Below are 13,333 nucleotides of genomic sequence, written 5' to 3' on the forward strand. Positions count from 1 at the left end.
CATCCAGACAGTAAATAGATTGATTTTTTTATATGATCGTATTGTCATTCTGTCTATGGCCACCATGAGCTCCACACAAATCTGCGTAACGCCACCCAGAACCACAAGCCATACCCATTCTCACAGCCTCCATCGGTTTTGTGTGCTACTTAATGGGGAAACACTTTTTTTTTTTTTTGTTTTAGGAAGGAAAAAAAAAAAAAAAAAAAAAAAAAAAAAAAACCACAACAGAAATCAAAAGGGAGATTGCAGATTGTATTTGATCTCCAGGTTTCCTATATGTAAAAATGTCATTTTGAGAACTGTCCTATATCACAAAAATATGTAAACTGTTTATTTTCTATTCAAATATCATGAAATCACAATGCCACATAATGTATTTTTCCCTTGATATTGCTAAAAGTACAGAAGTCTGACAACTGTAGAGTAACAGCGATTGTTCCGGCAGCCGAGTTGCCATTGTGCAGCACACTGCTATCAAAGACGAGGAGTGAGGTAAAGACGAGGAGTGAGGTAAAGACGAGGAGGAAATGAAGAACTCCGTTTTGTCAGGCACAAATAGAATGGAAATAATTATCAATATTCAGCAATGGTTTCATCTGCATCACACAGGGCTCCCCAACTGCAAATTTGCTTTTCCACATTGGACAGAGACATCTACAGGTTTCTGAAACAGAATGTGAGCCAATGTTGCCCAAAACAACGGGTTCCATATTTCGTTTTCCAATGTCTGTTAGTAAAAGTAGAACTGGAATTTGCTTGACTGCATTCTTTTCACAAACAGTACTCCAGGTAATCTGAACACACACTTTACATACATATGAAAAATGCAAATGGTTTTTACCTAGCACATTATTTGGAATTCTGTTCTCCCAGTCTTGTTCACATACCCCTACCACACTGTACAGCCAGAACCGTGACATTGCCATCTACTATCATAGTTTGTTGCATTCTGTAAGCTACCGAAAACCTCTCTCTCCCCCAGCTCCTAGTGCCTGAAAACAGGTTGGGCAGGCTGCTGGAATTGAGTCAGCTTTCCGCTGAGTTGGTGGAAACTGGAGCTGTGGGTGGCCCTGCAATCGCCACCCTGCTCAACAAAAGTTGATTTTAAAGTAGATTCAGCTGAGGGGAAAATTATAGGCTGAACTGTGACTGCATGCCGATGTGATTACTGTTCTGCAGCACCATTGTATTTAAAGTGAATCTCTATCTTTTAGTGAAGTTTAAATAGTTTGTTTGGACCAAGCTGGTCCATACAAACTATGACCTTTACTACCAGATGTGCCCACTGTATGTAGCCTCAGCTACATACAGTATATGGCCCGGAAAGTTCCATCCCCGCTCCCAGAACAAAATGGAGTTGGGCTGAGTGCTGCTCAGCCATTCACAGGGAGCTTTGTAGTCTATGAATGAATACAAAGCTTCCTCTGAATGGTTGGGTCAAAGATTGTGACGTCATCGGACTGCCTCGGCCAATCAGAGGCAGCTTTGTATTTATTCATAGACTACAAAGCTCCCTGTGAATTGCTGAGCAGCGTTCAATCCAGCAGCTGAATTGTGACTGCATGCAGATGTGGTTACTGTTCTGCAGAACCATTGTATTTAAAGTGGATCTTCATCTTTTAGTGAAGTTTAAAATAGTTACTTTAGACCAAAAACTATTACCTTCACTACTAGATGTGCCCGCTGTATGAACTGTATGTAGCCTCAGCTACATACAGTATATGGCCCTGTGTTCTGGCAGCAGGACAAAGTTCCAGTCCCACGCCCAGAACAAAATGGAGTTGGGCTGAGTGCTGCTCAGCCATTCACAGGGAGCTTTGTAGTCTATGAATGAATCCAAAGCTTCCTCTGAATGGCCGAGTCGGAGATCGGGAGGTCATCAGATTGTCTCCGCCATTCAGAGGCAGCTTTGTATTCATTCATAAAATACAAAGCTGCCTCTGAATTGCTGAGCAGCATTCAGTCTGACTTCATTTTGTGCTGGGAGCAGGAATTTCCCGTCCTCTACCGGAATACAGACCCGTGTACTGTATGTACTGAGGCGCCCACAGTGGGCACATCTAGAAGTGAAGGTGAAAGTTTGTTTGGACCAGCTTGGTCCAAGCTATATAAACTTCACTAAAAGATAGAGATCAGCTTTAAGCAGCCACATGTTCTGCTGCTGCCTGAATAAAAAAGCTGGCAGAGGAGATTCCTTTATCCACGCTGAACAGGAGAAAATCCAGCCACGTGTGGCTATCTTAGGGATGGCAGTATTGTGTACTTCAATAGATCCAGACTTTTCACAGCACACAACTACTCAGTGTTATTTCTACAGTTCTGGAGGAAATGGTGAGGCAATAACATAAAGGAAAGATTTCAGGATGTAAAATAAAACACTTTTAAAAAGGAAAATTGTATTTTTAAAAACACATCAACACTTTTAAATATACCCAGGAATGTCAAGGAACTTTGCAGATACAAAATTTACATCTTTGCTTTTCTGTGCTTTTAAAAGAACTCCAGGTATGAATATTGTAACTATGTATATACTAGAGGTGCACCAAATGGAAATTTTGGTTCCCAAAACCGGAAATTCAAGATGCATTTGGCCGAAACAGACAGTAAAAAAAAAAAAGAAAGAATAAAAAAAAAAATAAATAAAAAAGAAAATAATAAAAAAAAAAAAAAAAAAACAAAAAACAAAAAATAAACAACACAAACTTACTATGTACAGCTGCATCAGATTTTGCACACTGCAGCTTTAGTAAATCAACCCCATTGTCTACACAGACCTGAGCCTATGAGAACATTCAAAGCACAGTGAAAGAAAAGGCAGAAGAGATAACTGCAAAGTTGCTTGTGAATAGATAACGAGAGTAAAAAGTATTTTAATATTTGCGTGGAGTTCTGCTTTTAACATGAGGCCTACGGTGCCGTGAACGGAAACAAAAAAACATTGGTACTCCAGTCAAATTCAAACCAAGTCAAATAAAAGTGATAAATGCACTGGCAATTAAACAGTGCTGATGAAACATAAAATGACTATTTTCATAGTGACAGACTACAAAGTTAAAAAAAAAAAAAAGATGTCTATTCCGAATGCCAGAATGATATTTTCATGCACCTATAAGAACCGTGCAGTGTTGGCAGCACATGTGTTATGGCACTGGATCCTAGGGAACTCATGAAATGAATTCTCAGCTACAACATAGCTGCCGATATGTGCATATGAAGGGTTTCCAGAGTAATTCAAAACTAAAATCTGCTTGGGACTACACAGAAAAACCCCCATCTCCCAAAGTAAATAAAAAGGAAAGCCCGTCCCCCATCTTTTCAGGACAATCCAAGCAATCACAGTGGTTCTAAGATTTGATGCAAAAGATGTCAGTAGCAACTGGTGCTATGGGTGATATCTGGAATTATATATCTCTATGGCACTTAGGGGGGGTCTCTCTGCATAATGACCTGAAAGGGACCCAAGCTGACAGGCGATTTCAAATTTAACTGGAAACCCCCCTTTAGCAGTCTGATAAAACCTAATAAAACAGCACATGAAAAGGAAACAAGAGTTGTGTTGCAATATGAATGCCTCTCAAGAATTAAAAAAGGAACAAAATGTAAAAAAAAAAAATAAAAAAAAATATCTTTGAACAGATCCCCTATCAGGGGAAACTGGGATGAAACCAAATGTTTTCCAATTAATCCTGATTTGTTTTTTATATAAGATGCATTACAAAGTCATAAAAAAAAAGATACAGAAAACAAAAAAAAAAAAAACAAAAAACAAAAAAAAAAAAAACACAGCTTGTATAATTCCATGAGCTTAGCATAAAACATTTTCCAGCAGCGATCTGCTTACAGTTTAAAAGAAAAAACAAAAAAACCCAAAAAATAAAACATTTTTTTGAAATATCATCACCACTGGAAGTCATCTCCCGGCAGTTATATAAATTTCCCATGAGTCCTTTTGGTCTTGAAGACCTAAAATATATTTATATATATATTTATATATATATTTATATTTTTCCTGTAAAAAGTTTGCACAGAGTTCAAGGCTAGACCTGAGAGAACGGGAGGGACGGAGGAGGGTTCTTGGGACGGATTATGGTAAAAGTGAAGGCCAGCTTGGGGGCCGATTACAAAATATTCCGTCAAGACGATGCATTGGCTGTTGCCGTCCTGCTTTGGAAGTGGTGGTTTGTGGTGTTGGCGGTGGAGAGGGAGTCGTCGTTTGACGTGATCCCGTAATCAGCCGGCTGAAGAAAAAACAGAAGACATTTGTCAGTCACAAGAGTGCATCCAATATTTACATATGACTTAAACCCCATCAGTAACCAGCTTCTGAAATCTTCTTGCACCCACAACCCAACCTGAGCACAAAAGCCTGTGCCTGAGACCTTACGCATTGATGTGGCGCATGTAACCAACACTACACAGCAAAGCTTCTGTTTCCATGCGTTTTCTGCATTTGCCAAGATGGTTTGATACTATTTAACCACATGAAGACCAGGCTTTTTCTGGAACTTTGTTTACAAGTTTAAATTTGTATTTTGTTGCTAGAGCCCCAAACATAGATTTTTCTTTTCTTTTAAGAACAGACCATAGAGAATAAAATTGCAATCATTGCAATATTTTATGTTGCACAGTATTTGCGCATCGGTATTTCAAACGCAATTTTTTTGGGGAAAAAAAAATACACTTGAATTAAAAAAAAAATTATATATCTCTCTATATATATCTATCACAATAGTTACCCCAATTGAAAGATTATGTTATGCCGAGTAAATAGATACCCAACATGTCGTGCTTTAAAATTACACACGCTCTTGGAATGGTAACAACTATGGTACTTAAAAATCTCCATAGGTCTAGTGCTAGAACTATTGCTCTAATGATCGCAGCGATACCTCACGTGTGGTTTGAACACCATTTACATATGAGGGCACAACTTATGTATGCGTTAGATTCTGAGCGCGAGCACTAAGGGATGGGGTGCTTTAAATCTTTTTTTTTTTTCTTTTATTTCTATTACAAGAAATGTAAACATCCCTTGTAAAAGAAATGAAGATGACAGGTCCTCTTTATTGAGAGATCTGGGGTTAAAAAGTATCTTAAAAAAAAATTACATACAATATATATATATATATATATATATATATATATATATATATATATATATATATATATATATATATATATATATATATATATATATATATACACATACATACATACATATATATATATTTGTTTTGGCATCAGACATCACTCTGGTCCTCCCAGGCCATAGAGACGACTGGCAGCCATCATGGCCTTACTTGACTTCCTGCCCAGCAAATGGCCACATCGGATCGCTCCCAGGCTTTACCGGTGGCTCCGGCAAGCAGTGGGAAGAGATATAAAACAGAGGTTTTAAAAGTTTAAATAAAATTTAACGTTACAGTTTCTGAATAATAGTAACAATTAAACATAAAATGGGTACTCCTATCTGCTGCTGTTAATCTCTTTATGCTGAAAAATGATCTTATGTGACATGTGAGATCTCTACAGGACATCTGCGTCTACCTTCTAAACAGAAAAGGACAACAACAGATACCCAGGCCTCCACATTCACTTACTTGTCTTCTGAAGATCCTTTGGAGCAAGCTACGTTTTGGCGGTTCGGGAAGTTGCCTCCAATCTAAATCTGGAGAGCGGGTCCCATTTGGTCCGAAGACGTTGAGGTCCTTGAAACATTCCGTCTCAATCATCTATGGATGTAAAAAATAAACATGGTCTGTCCTCTTAGCACACAAAAATACACATGTATGTAAATATTATTTACATTATTTTGCAAATTGTTGACTTCATTCAAATATGGAAATTCCCCATAACTTTCCTAATGCAAAACGAAGGGGCTTAAACCTCCATGGAGCACTATCCACTCTCCGCTGGATACTACAGTGCTGACACTGCGCAGGCTTTGGAGTGGAGTCACTGCAGAGAGTGCTTTGTGATTGGAAGACAGGACAGTCACATGACGTACAGGTTAGGTGACTGAGCTTTCCTCCAGTCATTTTTCTCACTCATTGGACTAAATGAAGCTTCACTTGTTCTGGAGCTCAGCTGTACTTCATAAATGTGTTGATATTTTATAAAAGGCAAGGTCATGCTGCTGCTTTATAAATGAGGTTCTATGTGTTTGGAAAGGACAGAAGTTAACAGGCAGTAGCAGAGTAAAAAGAGTAAAATAACAACCATAAAAAGTTCCTTTTACAAAATCAAATAATTTCACAAAATCACATGAAAAACTTACAAGAGAAATTTAATTTTTTTTGTTAAATCCAGGAACTGGGAGGACATGTTATATTTATACATGGATGGGTCACATGGGACACAGGGCATTATCAGACTTTTTTTTCACCTTTAGAGCCAGACCTCATCCAAATCTTTTTTTTTTTTACATTTTAATCAAAACAAAGTAAGGGTTAAAATTTATTTTACGTTTCTCTAGTTTGTGCGCTCATAGGGAAGACTAAGACCTCCTACACACGGGTGCCATTGCCCGTACAGTGTAAATCCATAATTTAAGCGGCTAGATGCACACGCTCTGATATGGCGGCTGCTCACCCTCCTCTGCACGCCTGTCAAATTAGGATCCGCGGCTGCTGCATCCCCTATAGAGTTACACACACTCCCTGCACACAGCTCCTGGTGGCTCCAGCCACATAAATAGTGCTTTTGTACAACACTAAAAAAAAAAAAACCAAAACTTTTGAACAATATGGATTTCACGTGGTACTTTATTGCCGCATTGTCTATACATGTAACAAGATCTCTCCTGTACATCTGCATTTTTCTCTGTGTGGTTCTCTTGTATAAACATTAAAAAAAAAAACAATTATAAAAATAGGAAGAAAAAAAAAAAAATTAAATGGTTAGAAATTTTTAAAAGATTCAGCAGGAAAAAACAGTAGTGCAGAGGAGAATTAGAAGGCGTTTGAGGGCAGATTATATGATCTCAAACTATTAAGTCTCATACTCTTTGGCTATGTATTTGATTATTGTATATGTACCTTATGCATGTCGCTGTCAGTAGTATTTCTAATTAACTTGTACCTGCATTCATGTTTTCTTTGAATAAAAATGTATTGAACAAGAAAAAAAAAAAAAAAATTGTATTTACTTATCAGGTATTGCTTTGACTGACATAAGCAGTTTGAAATGCGTTGCTTTCATTAGCAGATGACAGCGGGAAGACTTCCCTGCCATTAGAATACACTGATCAGCACTGCTGGCTAAAGCCAGGGGTACTGATCGAGATACAATTTTCCAACAGACTGGTTGTACACAAGCCGATCAGTAGATAGAGCAACCTTTGTACAACCAGCCTGCCCATACATGGATCGAAATTTCGTCCGGTTCTGCAGGGACAAGGCCGGTTTAACAATTTTACTTTGTATCTCTCCATCTAAAATCTGAACCGTGGTACTAAAAACTGTCAGGAAGTCACTTATTTCACAGCAACTCCTGGCAATCATTTTGATAGCTGGGAATTGTCAGTGACTAGAAAAGAAGCAGCAGCAATGCAAAAGGAAAGGGTGTACTCCACACATATCCTTGTACTTCGATAAGAGTTTTTAGGCATGTGTAGCACACCCAAGATCCACAATGGGTTAAAAGTATATAAAAGGGCTAATGTGGGTATCAGAGTTGTGTTTTCTTAATCTGATCCCTGATAAAGACACCCACATGAGAAAACACGTTGAGCAGGACGTGGTTTGCACTGCCGAACAACACTAAAAATTATTTTACACCTTTTTTTTTTATTTTCTATAACGGTCGCTTGCTAGGAGACCTCACTTATTTCACAATTCCTTTTGGTTCTATATTCATCAAGAGAAGGAAGCCAGACAGGAACTGGAGACAACCCCCTATGCAAAGCTAAAATCTGGCTTCCCAGGATTATAACAAACATTGGACCGTCTCTAACTTTAGGTCTCCAACCTACTTAAGTACAAGGAGCATAAAACTGTATGGGGACAGCTGCTTGCAGTGGACTGTGGTTGAGCACAATATACTGTATATTTTAATGCTGGAAAAAAAAAAAAAAAAAAAAAAAAAACAAAAAAAAACTTTGCCGGGTCATTGAAGGGCCATTTTGGAAAGTGCGGTTTGGTACACACTCACCTCATTCTGCCAGGGGATTGACACACATCCAGTTGCAAACTTAACATAGAAATCATTGTCTGTTTTGTCCAGATTTACACCTTTAACCGTCGAAAACTGCTCAATGTCCAGCACGTCCTTACAATACACCGCCCGGGGCTGAGAGGGGAAAACATCAACATAGTTTATAGTTCCACCACTATAGTTTATGCTAGAATCCAAAACATACACATGGTCATTACATTCAGTTTAATCATTTTCAATTCAAAGTGGTTGTAAAGGCATTCTCTGCATTAAGGTAAAAAACCTTTATGTTCTGCTCTCCCCCCCCTCTTTAAATTCTTACCTGAGCCTGATCTCGAGCCTGAGCCTGAGCTTGATCCAGCGCTGTGCCCAAGACCAGCAGAGCTGCTGCTTCTTTCTCTCCTCACTGGCTCAGAGACTGCAGTGGGAGCCATTGGCTCCTGCTACTATCAATTACAGGAGGTGAGGAGAGAGCAGGAGGTGGGGATGAGCCTTGCTATCTATAGACATGGACAGCACAGCTCGGTATTGAGCCCACAGGTGTGCCACCATAGGAAGTGGTTTCCCTATGGTGGCACACTGAGAAGAGGGAGGAGCCAGGAGCGCCGATAGGGGACCCAAGAAGAGGAGGCCTCAGGGCTTGCACAGAGAATGTAAAAACCTAATTAAAAAAAGAGCTTTGGCCAGAGTTATAACTTAAGGCCCCTTGCACATGGGTATCATAATATACTGCTGCTTACTCAGGAACTTGTTGACAGAAAGTTCCCAAGTAAAAAAAAAAAAAAATGGGTAAAGGCCTTGAGTAATGTTGAGTATAGGCGAGTAAAATTCTCCTTCATTGCCAGTGTTGTAATATACGCATTAATACTCGCGTACACATGCTCATAGATGCGATATCACGCGTATGTGTAAAATTGCTGCACTCATATTTTCTATTTTTGTTTTACGGCTCTGTACTCAATGCTGTATTACTGACCAGCTGTGTGCATTGTTCCATAAACAATGCAGCTAAATTTAAATCCATAAAAACATGGCGTTTTTTATTCCCCCGTGCAAAAGGCCTAAAGGATAATTCCAGGCATCGGCATGTTATTGTTGCATTGGTTCAGGTCGAACAAATTAAATTATATATATATATATATATATATATATACACATATACACACACACACACACACAATACCTTGCTGATGCTGCTGGAAAATGCTGTAGACACCTCTACTCCAGTGATCTCCACTTGCTTCCGGGTCCAGTGCTCAGCAGCCAGCCTGATGCATTGTGAGCACAGGTGGTCAGCCTCTCTACATTGGCGCCATTCAGAGAATGCTTTGCATCTTATGATCGCAAAGAGTTCTCTGATTGGACGAGGTGGAGAGGTGAGGCAGTGACATCACCTCAGTGACATCACCTTGTCCAGTCAAAGAACACTTTGCATTGGTATCCAGCAGTATCGGACCGGTATGTCATATGCATAGTTACATTGGTCCAAGTTGGACCAATGTAACTATGTACGACATGCCTGGATGCTTTACCTTTTGTGACAATACACAAGGAAGGTTTATCCCCGCTGAATGCAAACTTGGAGAACACTAAGTATTTTGGTACTGCGCAAGCACTGTCAAAACAATCCTTTCAAATCTGACCTGGCAGGTCAAGTAGATTGACTGGCAAGGCAAGTAGATTGCTGTATGCGCAGTGGAACAGGGACTGCTGCTGCGGTATCAGGTAGCCAAGTGAAAATGTGTACATAAAATACTATTATGAGGCAGAAAAGTCTACTTTATCTCATATTTTAAAAGTAGAACTACAGGCAAAACTTTTTTTTAATTAATTTTGGATAGAGTAGGGGAGGGTTGTCAGATAATTTTTCGCTGTGTATAGATTTCCCTTCACTTCCTGTCCCATAGTCAAACTGGAAGTAAGAGGAAATCGCTGCAAATTTTGGGAATTCCTTGGGGACCCCCAGGTCACCAGAACTAGTATCCCCCCATTGGAAGAGTTCCCCTCTATTACTTTCCTATGGAACAACCAAATACTTGGGGTTTTCTTTTACTTTCACATTTAATGATAATGGCAAATGGGACAAATAGAGAAGGTTACTCTCCCCATTGGGGGCACAGAACGCAATAAAAAATAACGTTTTGCCTTTAGTTCTACTAGAGGAGTAACTCTACAGAAAATCACAAGGGTGGAATTATAGTTTTAAGATGGCTTGCTGCTGAGCCCTTGTTCTAGTAGATTAAGACCTAGTCCAAGAGCTGGCATCTGTCTCCCTGGTCCCTTACTAGCTTCAAGCAGCAATGCCAATGAACCAATTTATGAGATGATAGCCAAATGCCCAACCATGATATGCATCCATATTGATCACACAAAGTACATGTATTGCTAGCATCCCCAAAATGTTCTAAAGGAAAAAAAAAGTACATGACCAGTCTTTTGTTTAAATGTCAGTGTAGAAACATTCAGTGCCCATTTATGAAAAGCACCTTCAACTCGGCAGTATTAAAGAACACTTACATCTGGCACAAAAGACGGCTTCATAATTCCGGCCTCCAGCCTCTTAAAGTTGATGTTCCTGAGAAACGGATGCTGTTTCACCTGACTGGCACCATGTTCATTGCACCCCAGCCTCTGCTTTGGGTCTTTGGCTAATAGCTGTAGGCAGAAGACAATAAGAACATTACTTTCCTCTCACAGACCTTGAAAATAACATTTTAAAAAAAGGAGAACCTTGACTTGAACTTGAAGGCAGTAACTGCAGAACCTGAAAAGTAGCTGACTTCTTGTTGCTACACAAACTGGGAAAAATGATGCTCCGGAGCTTGGACGTGTTCTATTGGCCAATAGTGCGCGGTGATGATCTGGTGAGAGGCTGAGATTGTACAGACAACCTGTGATGCTGGATGGATTCCACCTCAAGAAACCAGGATGCCAGTTAAAGTCAGAGGCATTAGGTTGATTGAAGACTGAGATGCTTAAAGTGCCACTCTACCTCAAACCATTCCACTCTTAGCAGATGAACAAGGTTACAGTTTCTTATACATCTCTATGAAACTGTATTGGCGGGAGCTCTGAATTTGAATTCCCAAATCTGTACTCCTGCAGTTGACCTTATGAGGGGTTCCCATACTCCCCTTATGCAAAATGCAAGTGACAACACACAGACTCTCGGTTGGTGGGGCACAGAGTTTGGCAGGCAACTTTCACTGTTATGCAAGATCCCGAAGAAGGCTGGGGCTTACTTAAATTGGTTATAGAGGCTGAAGGTTTTCTATCATAATGTATTCTCTGCATTAAGGTAAAAAAAACCTTTAATGCTCAGCTCTCCCCAACTGTGACAGACCTAGCCGGGAGAGAGACTTTGAGGGGACTGAATGCTAGCCTCTTGCCGATCAATCGTGGGCCCTGGCATGTGGGGGAATGGTGCTCTGTGAGCTGTATGCCTGGGGACCCTTGAGGTGGTATTACTGTGGTTTGGGTCCTGGTCCCCCAGGACACACAGACTCTGGGGACCCTGGATTTGCCATATTAGAAATAGTGGCTGATTCATAATGCTGGGACAAATACTGTTAGGAGATGCTGATGTCAATTCCGGCCACCTGTCTGTCTGTTGCCTGCTAGAATGTGTATTGTAAATAAGTCTAGTATGGGATCTAAGAGTCATTAGATCCCCATTGTTGTTTGTATTAATTAACTCTGCTATTGTGATAATGTTGAGTTTTCTGAGCTACAAGACGGCCAGTCTGGCCTAAAGGTCATGTCTGAGTCCCCCAACTAACCCCCCCTTTAACTTACCTGAGTCCAAACTCGATCCCGCAATGTGCACGAGAGCAGGAGCTATCTCCCTCCTTATTGGCTCATAGACAGCAGCGGGAGCCATTGGCTCATGCTGCTGTCAGTTACACCAGGTAGGGAGGGAGCAGAGGGCAGGGTCAAGCCACGCTCTGCATGTCAATGGACACACACGGGTTAATTTACTAAAACTGGAGTGTGTAAAATCTGGTGCAGCTGTCCATAGAAACCAATCCTCTTCCAGGTTTTTTTTTTGGTCAAAGCTTAACTGAACAAGCTGAAGTTAGAAGCTGATTGGCTGCCATGCACAGCTGCACCAGTAAATTAACCCCACAGAGCCGGCTAGGGAGTGAGCCTGCATGAGTGCCCTCATTGAAAGAGGCTTGCTTTGGTGAGCTCTTGGCTGGGAAGGGGGGAGCCAGGAGCGCCACCATGGGACATGACATGAGTAGGAGGAGGATCGAGGCTGTAAAGATTTACAATCATTTCAAATATTTTGCTTTAAGAGCAGTTTGTGTTAATAAAATCATTTTAGGCCTGAAGATTAGTTAAACCCTAATAAGTAAATATCTTGAAACCAGAGGCCACGGAGAATTAAAATGGTGGCAATTAAAATTTTTTACACCCCACAATAAAAGTGCAGCGGTTTATTAAGTGCAAATTTTCCGTAAAAGAATACACTTGACACACACAAGTGCTTGACTTGAGTATAAGCCGAGGGGGCATTTTCAGCACAAAAAAAAAAAGAGGAGGAGGAGGAGGAGGAGGAGGAGGAGGAGGAGGAGGAGGACGAGGAGGACGAGGAGGACGAGGAGGACGAGGAGGACGAGGAGGACGAGGAGGACGACGAGGACGAGGACGAGGACGAGGACGAGGACGAGGACTCGTTCCCGCAGGAACAACCTGCAAATTAATTCCTGAAACCTACAGCTCTAAATCTGATGGATCTGTGCACCTTGCGCATTCCTGAAGCCTTGGGGATTACACCCCCTTGCACAGTAGAAAGAGCTCACCGTATGGGGACCCCCTCAAATGAATGCTGCACCCCATGCCCCATCATTGCTCGGTATTTAAAAAACTTGGACAGAATGACCATACTAAAAATCTTCTTAAACGCCCATATTTTACAATTGGATGGCCACAAGCTGATGCTATTCGCCGATTACTCTTAAGAAGTATCACGTAGACGGAAGGCCTTTCAGCCTATTTGCTTGGCTTTATATCAAAAGGGTGTAAAATTCACTTTAGGATACCCGCTACTCTGAGGCTCACTGACCACTCAGGGGAAACAAAATCCTTCTCACACCCTGAGGAAGCCATCTTCTATGTTCAAACCTATCTACACATCATGCAGGAAACATCTCCAATGGAAGTCAGCTCTCCC

General features: G+C 40.6%; 1 protein-coding gene across 1 annotated transcript in view; it reads right to left on the minus strand.

Annotated features, from left to right (window-relative positions):
* Positions 1 to 202: 202 nt before the first annotated feature.
* The window catches only part of LOC141133169 (G protein-coupled receptor kinase 5-like), a 125,329-nt gene continuing 112,198 nt past the window's right edge, over positions 203 to 13,333 (minus strand). Inside the window, exons 13-16 of the mRNA XM_073622362.1 lie at positions 10,675 to 10,812; positions 8,155 to 8,292; positions 5,604 to 5,735; positions 203 to 4,241 (exon numbers count right to left, since the gene is read on the minus strand). Coding sequence (XP_073478463.1) covers positions 4,137 to 4,241; positions 5,604 to 5,735; positions 8,155 to 8,292; positions 10,675 to 10,812 — 513 coding nt within the window. The 3' untranslated portion in view covers positions 203 to 4,136. The remainder of the gene's footprint in view (positions 4,242 to 5,603; positions 5,736 to 8,154; positions 8,293 to 10,674; positions 10,813 to 13,333) is intronic.

Source organism: Aquarana catesbeiana, linkage group LG03 (genome assembly GCF_042186555.1).
Source record: "Aquarana catesbeiana isolate 2022-GZ linkage group LG03, ASM4218655v1, whole genome shotgun sequence".
NCBI classification, from domain to species: Eukaryota; Metazoa; Chordata; class Amphibia; order Anura; family Ranidae; genus Aquarana; species Aquarana catesbeiana.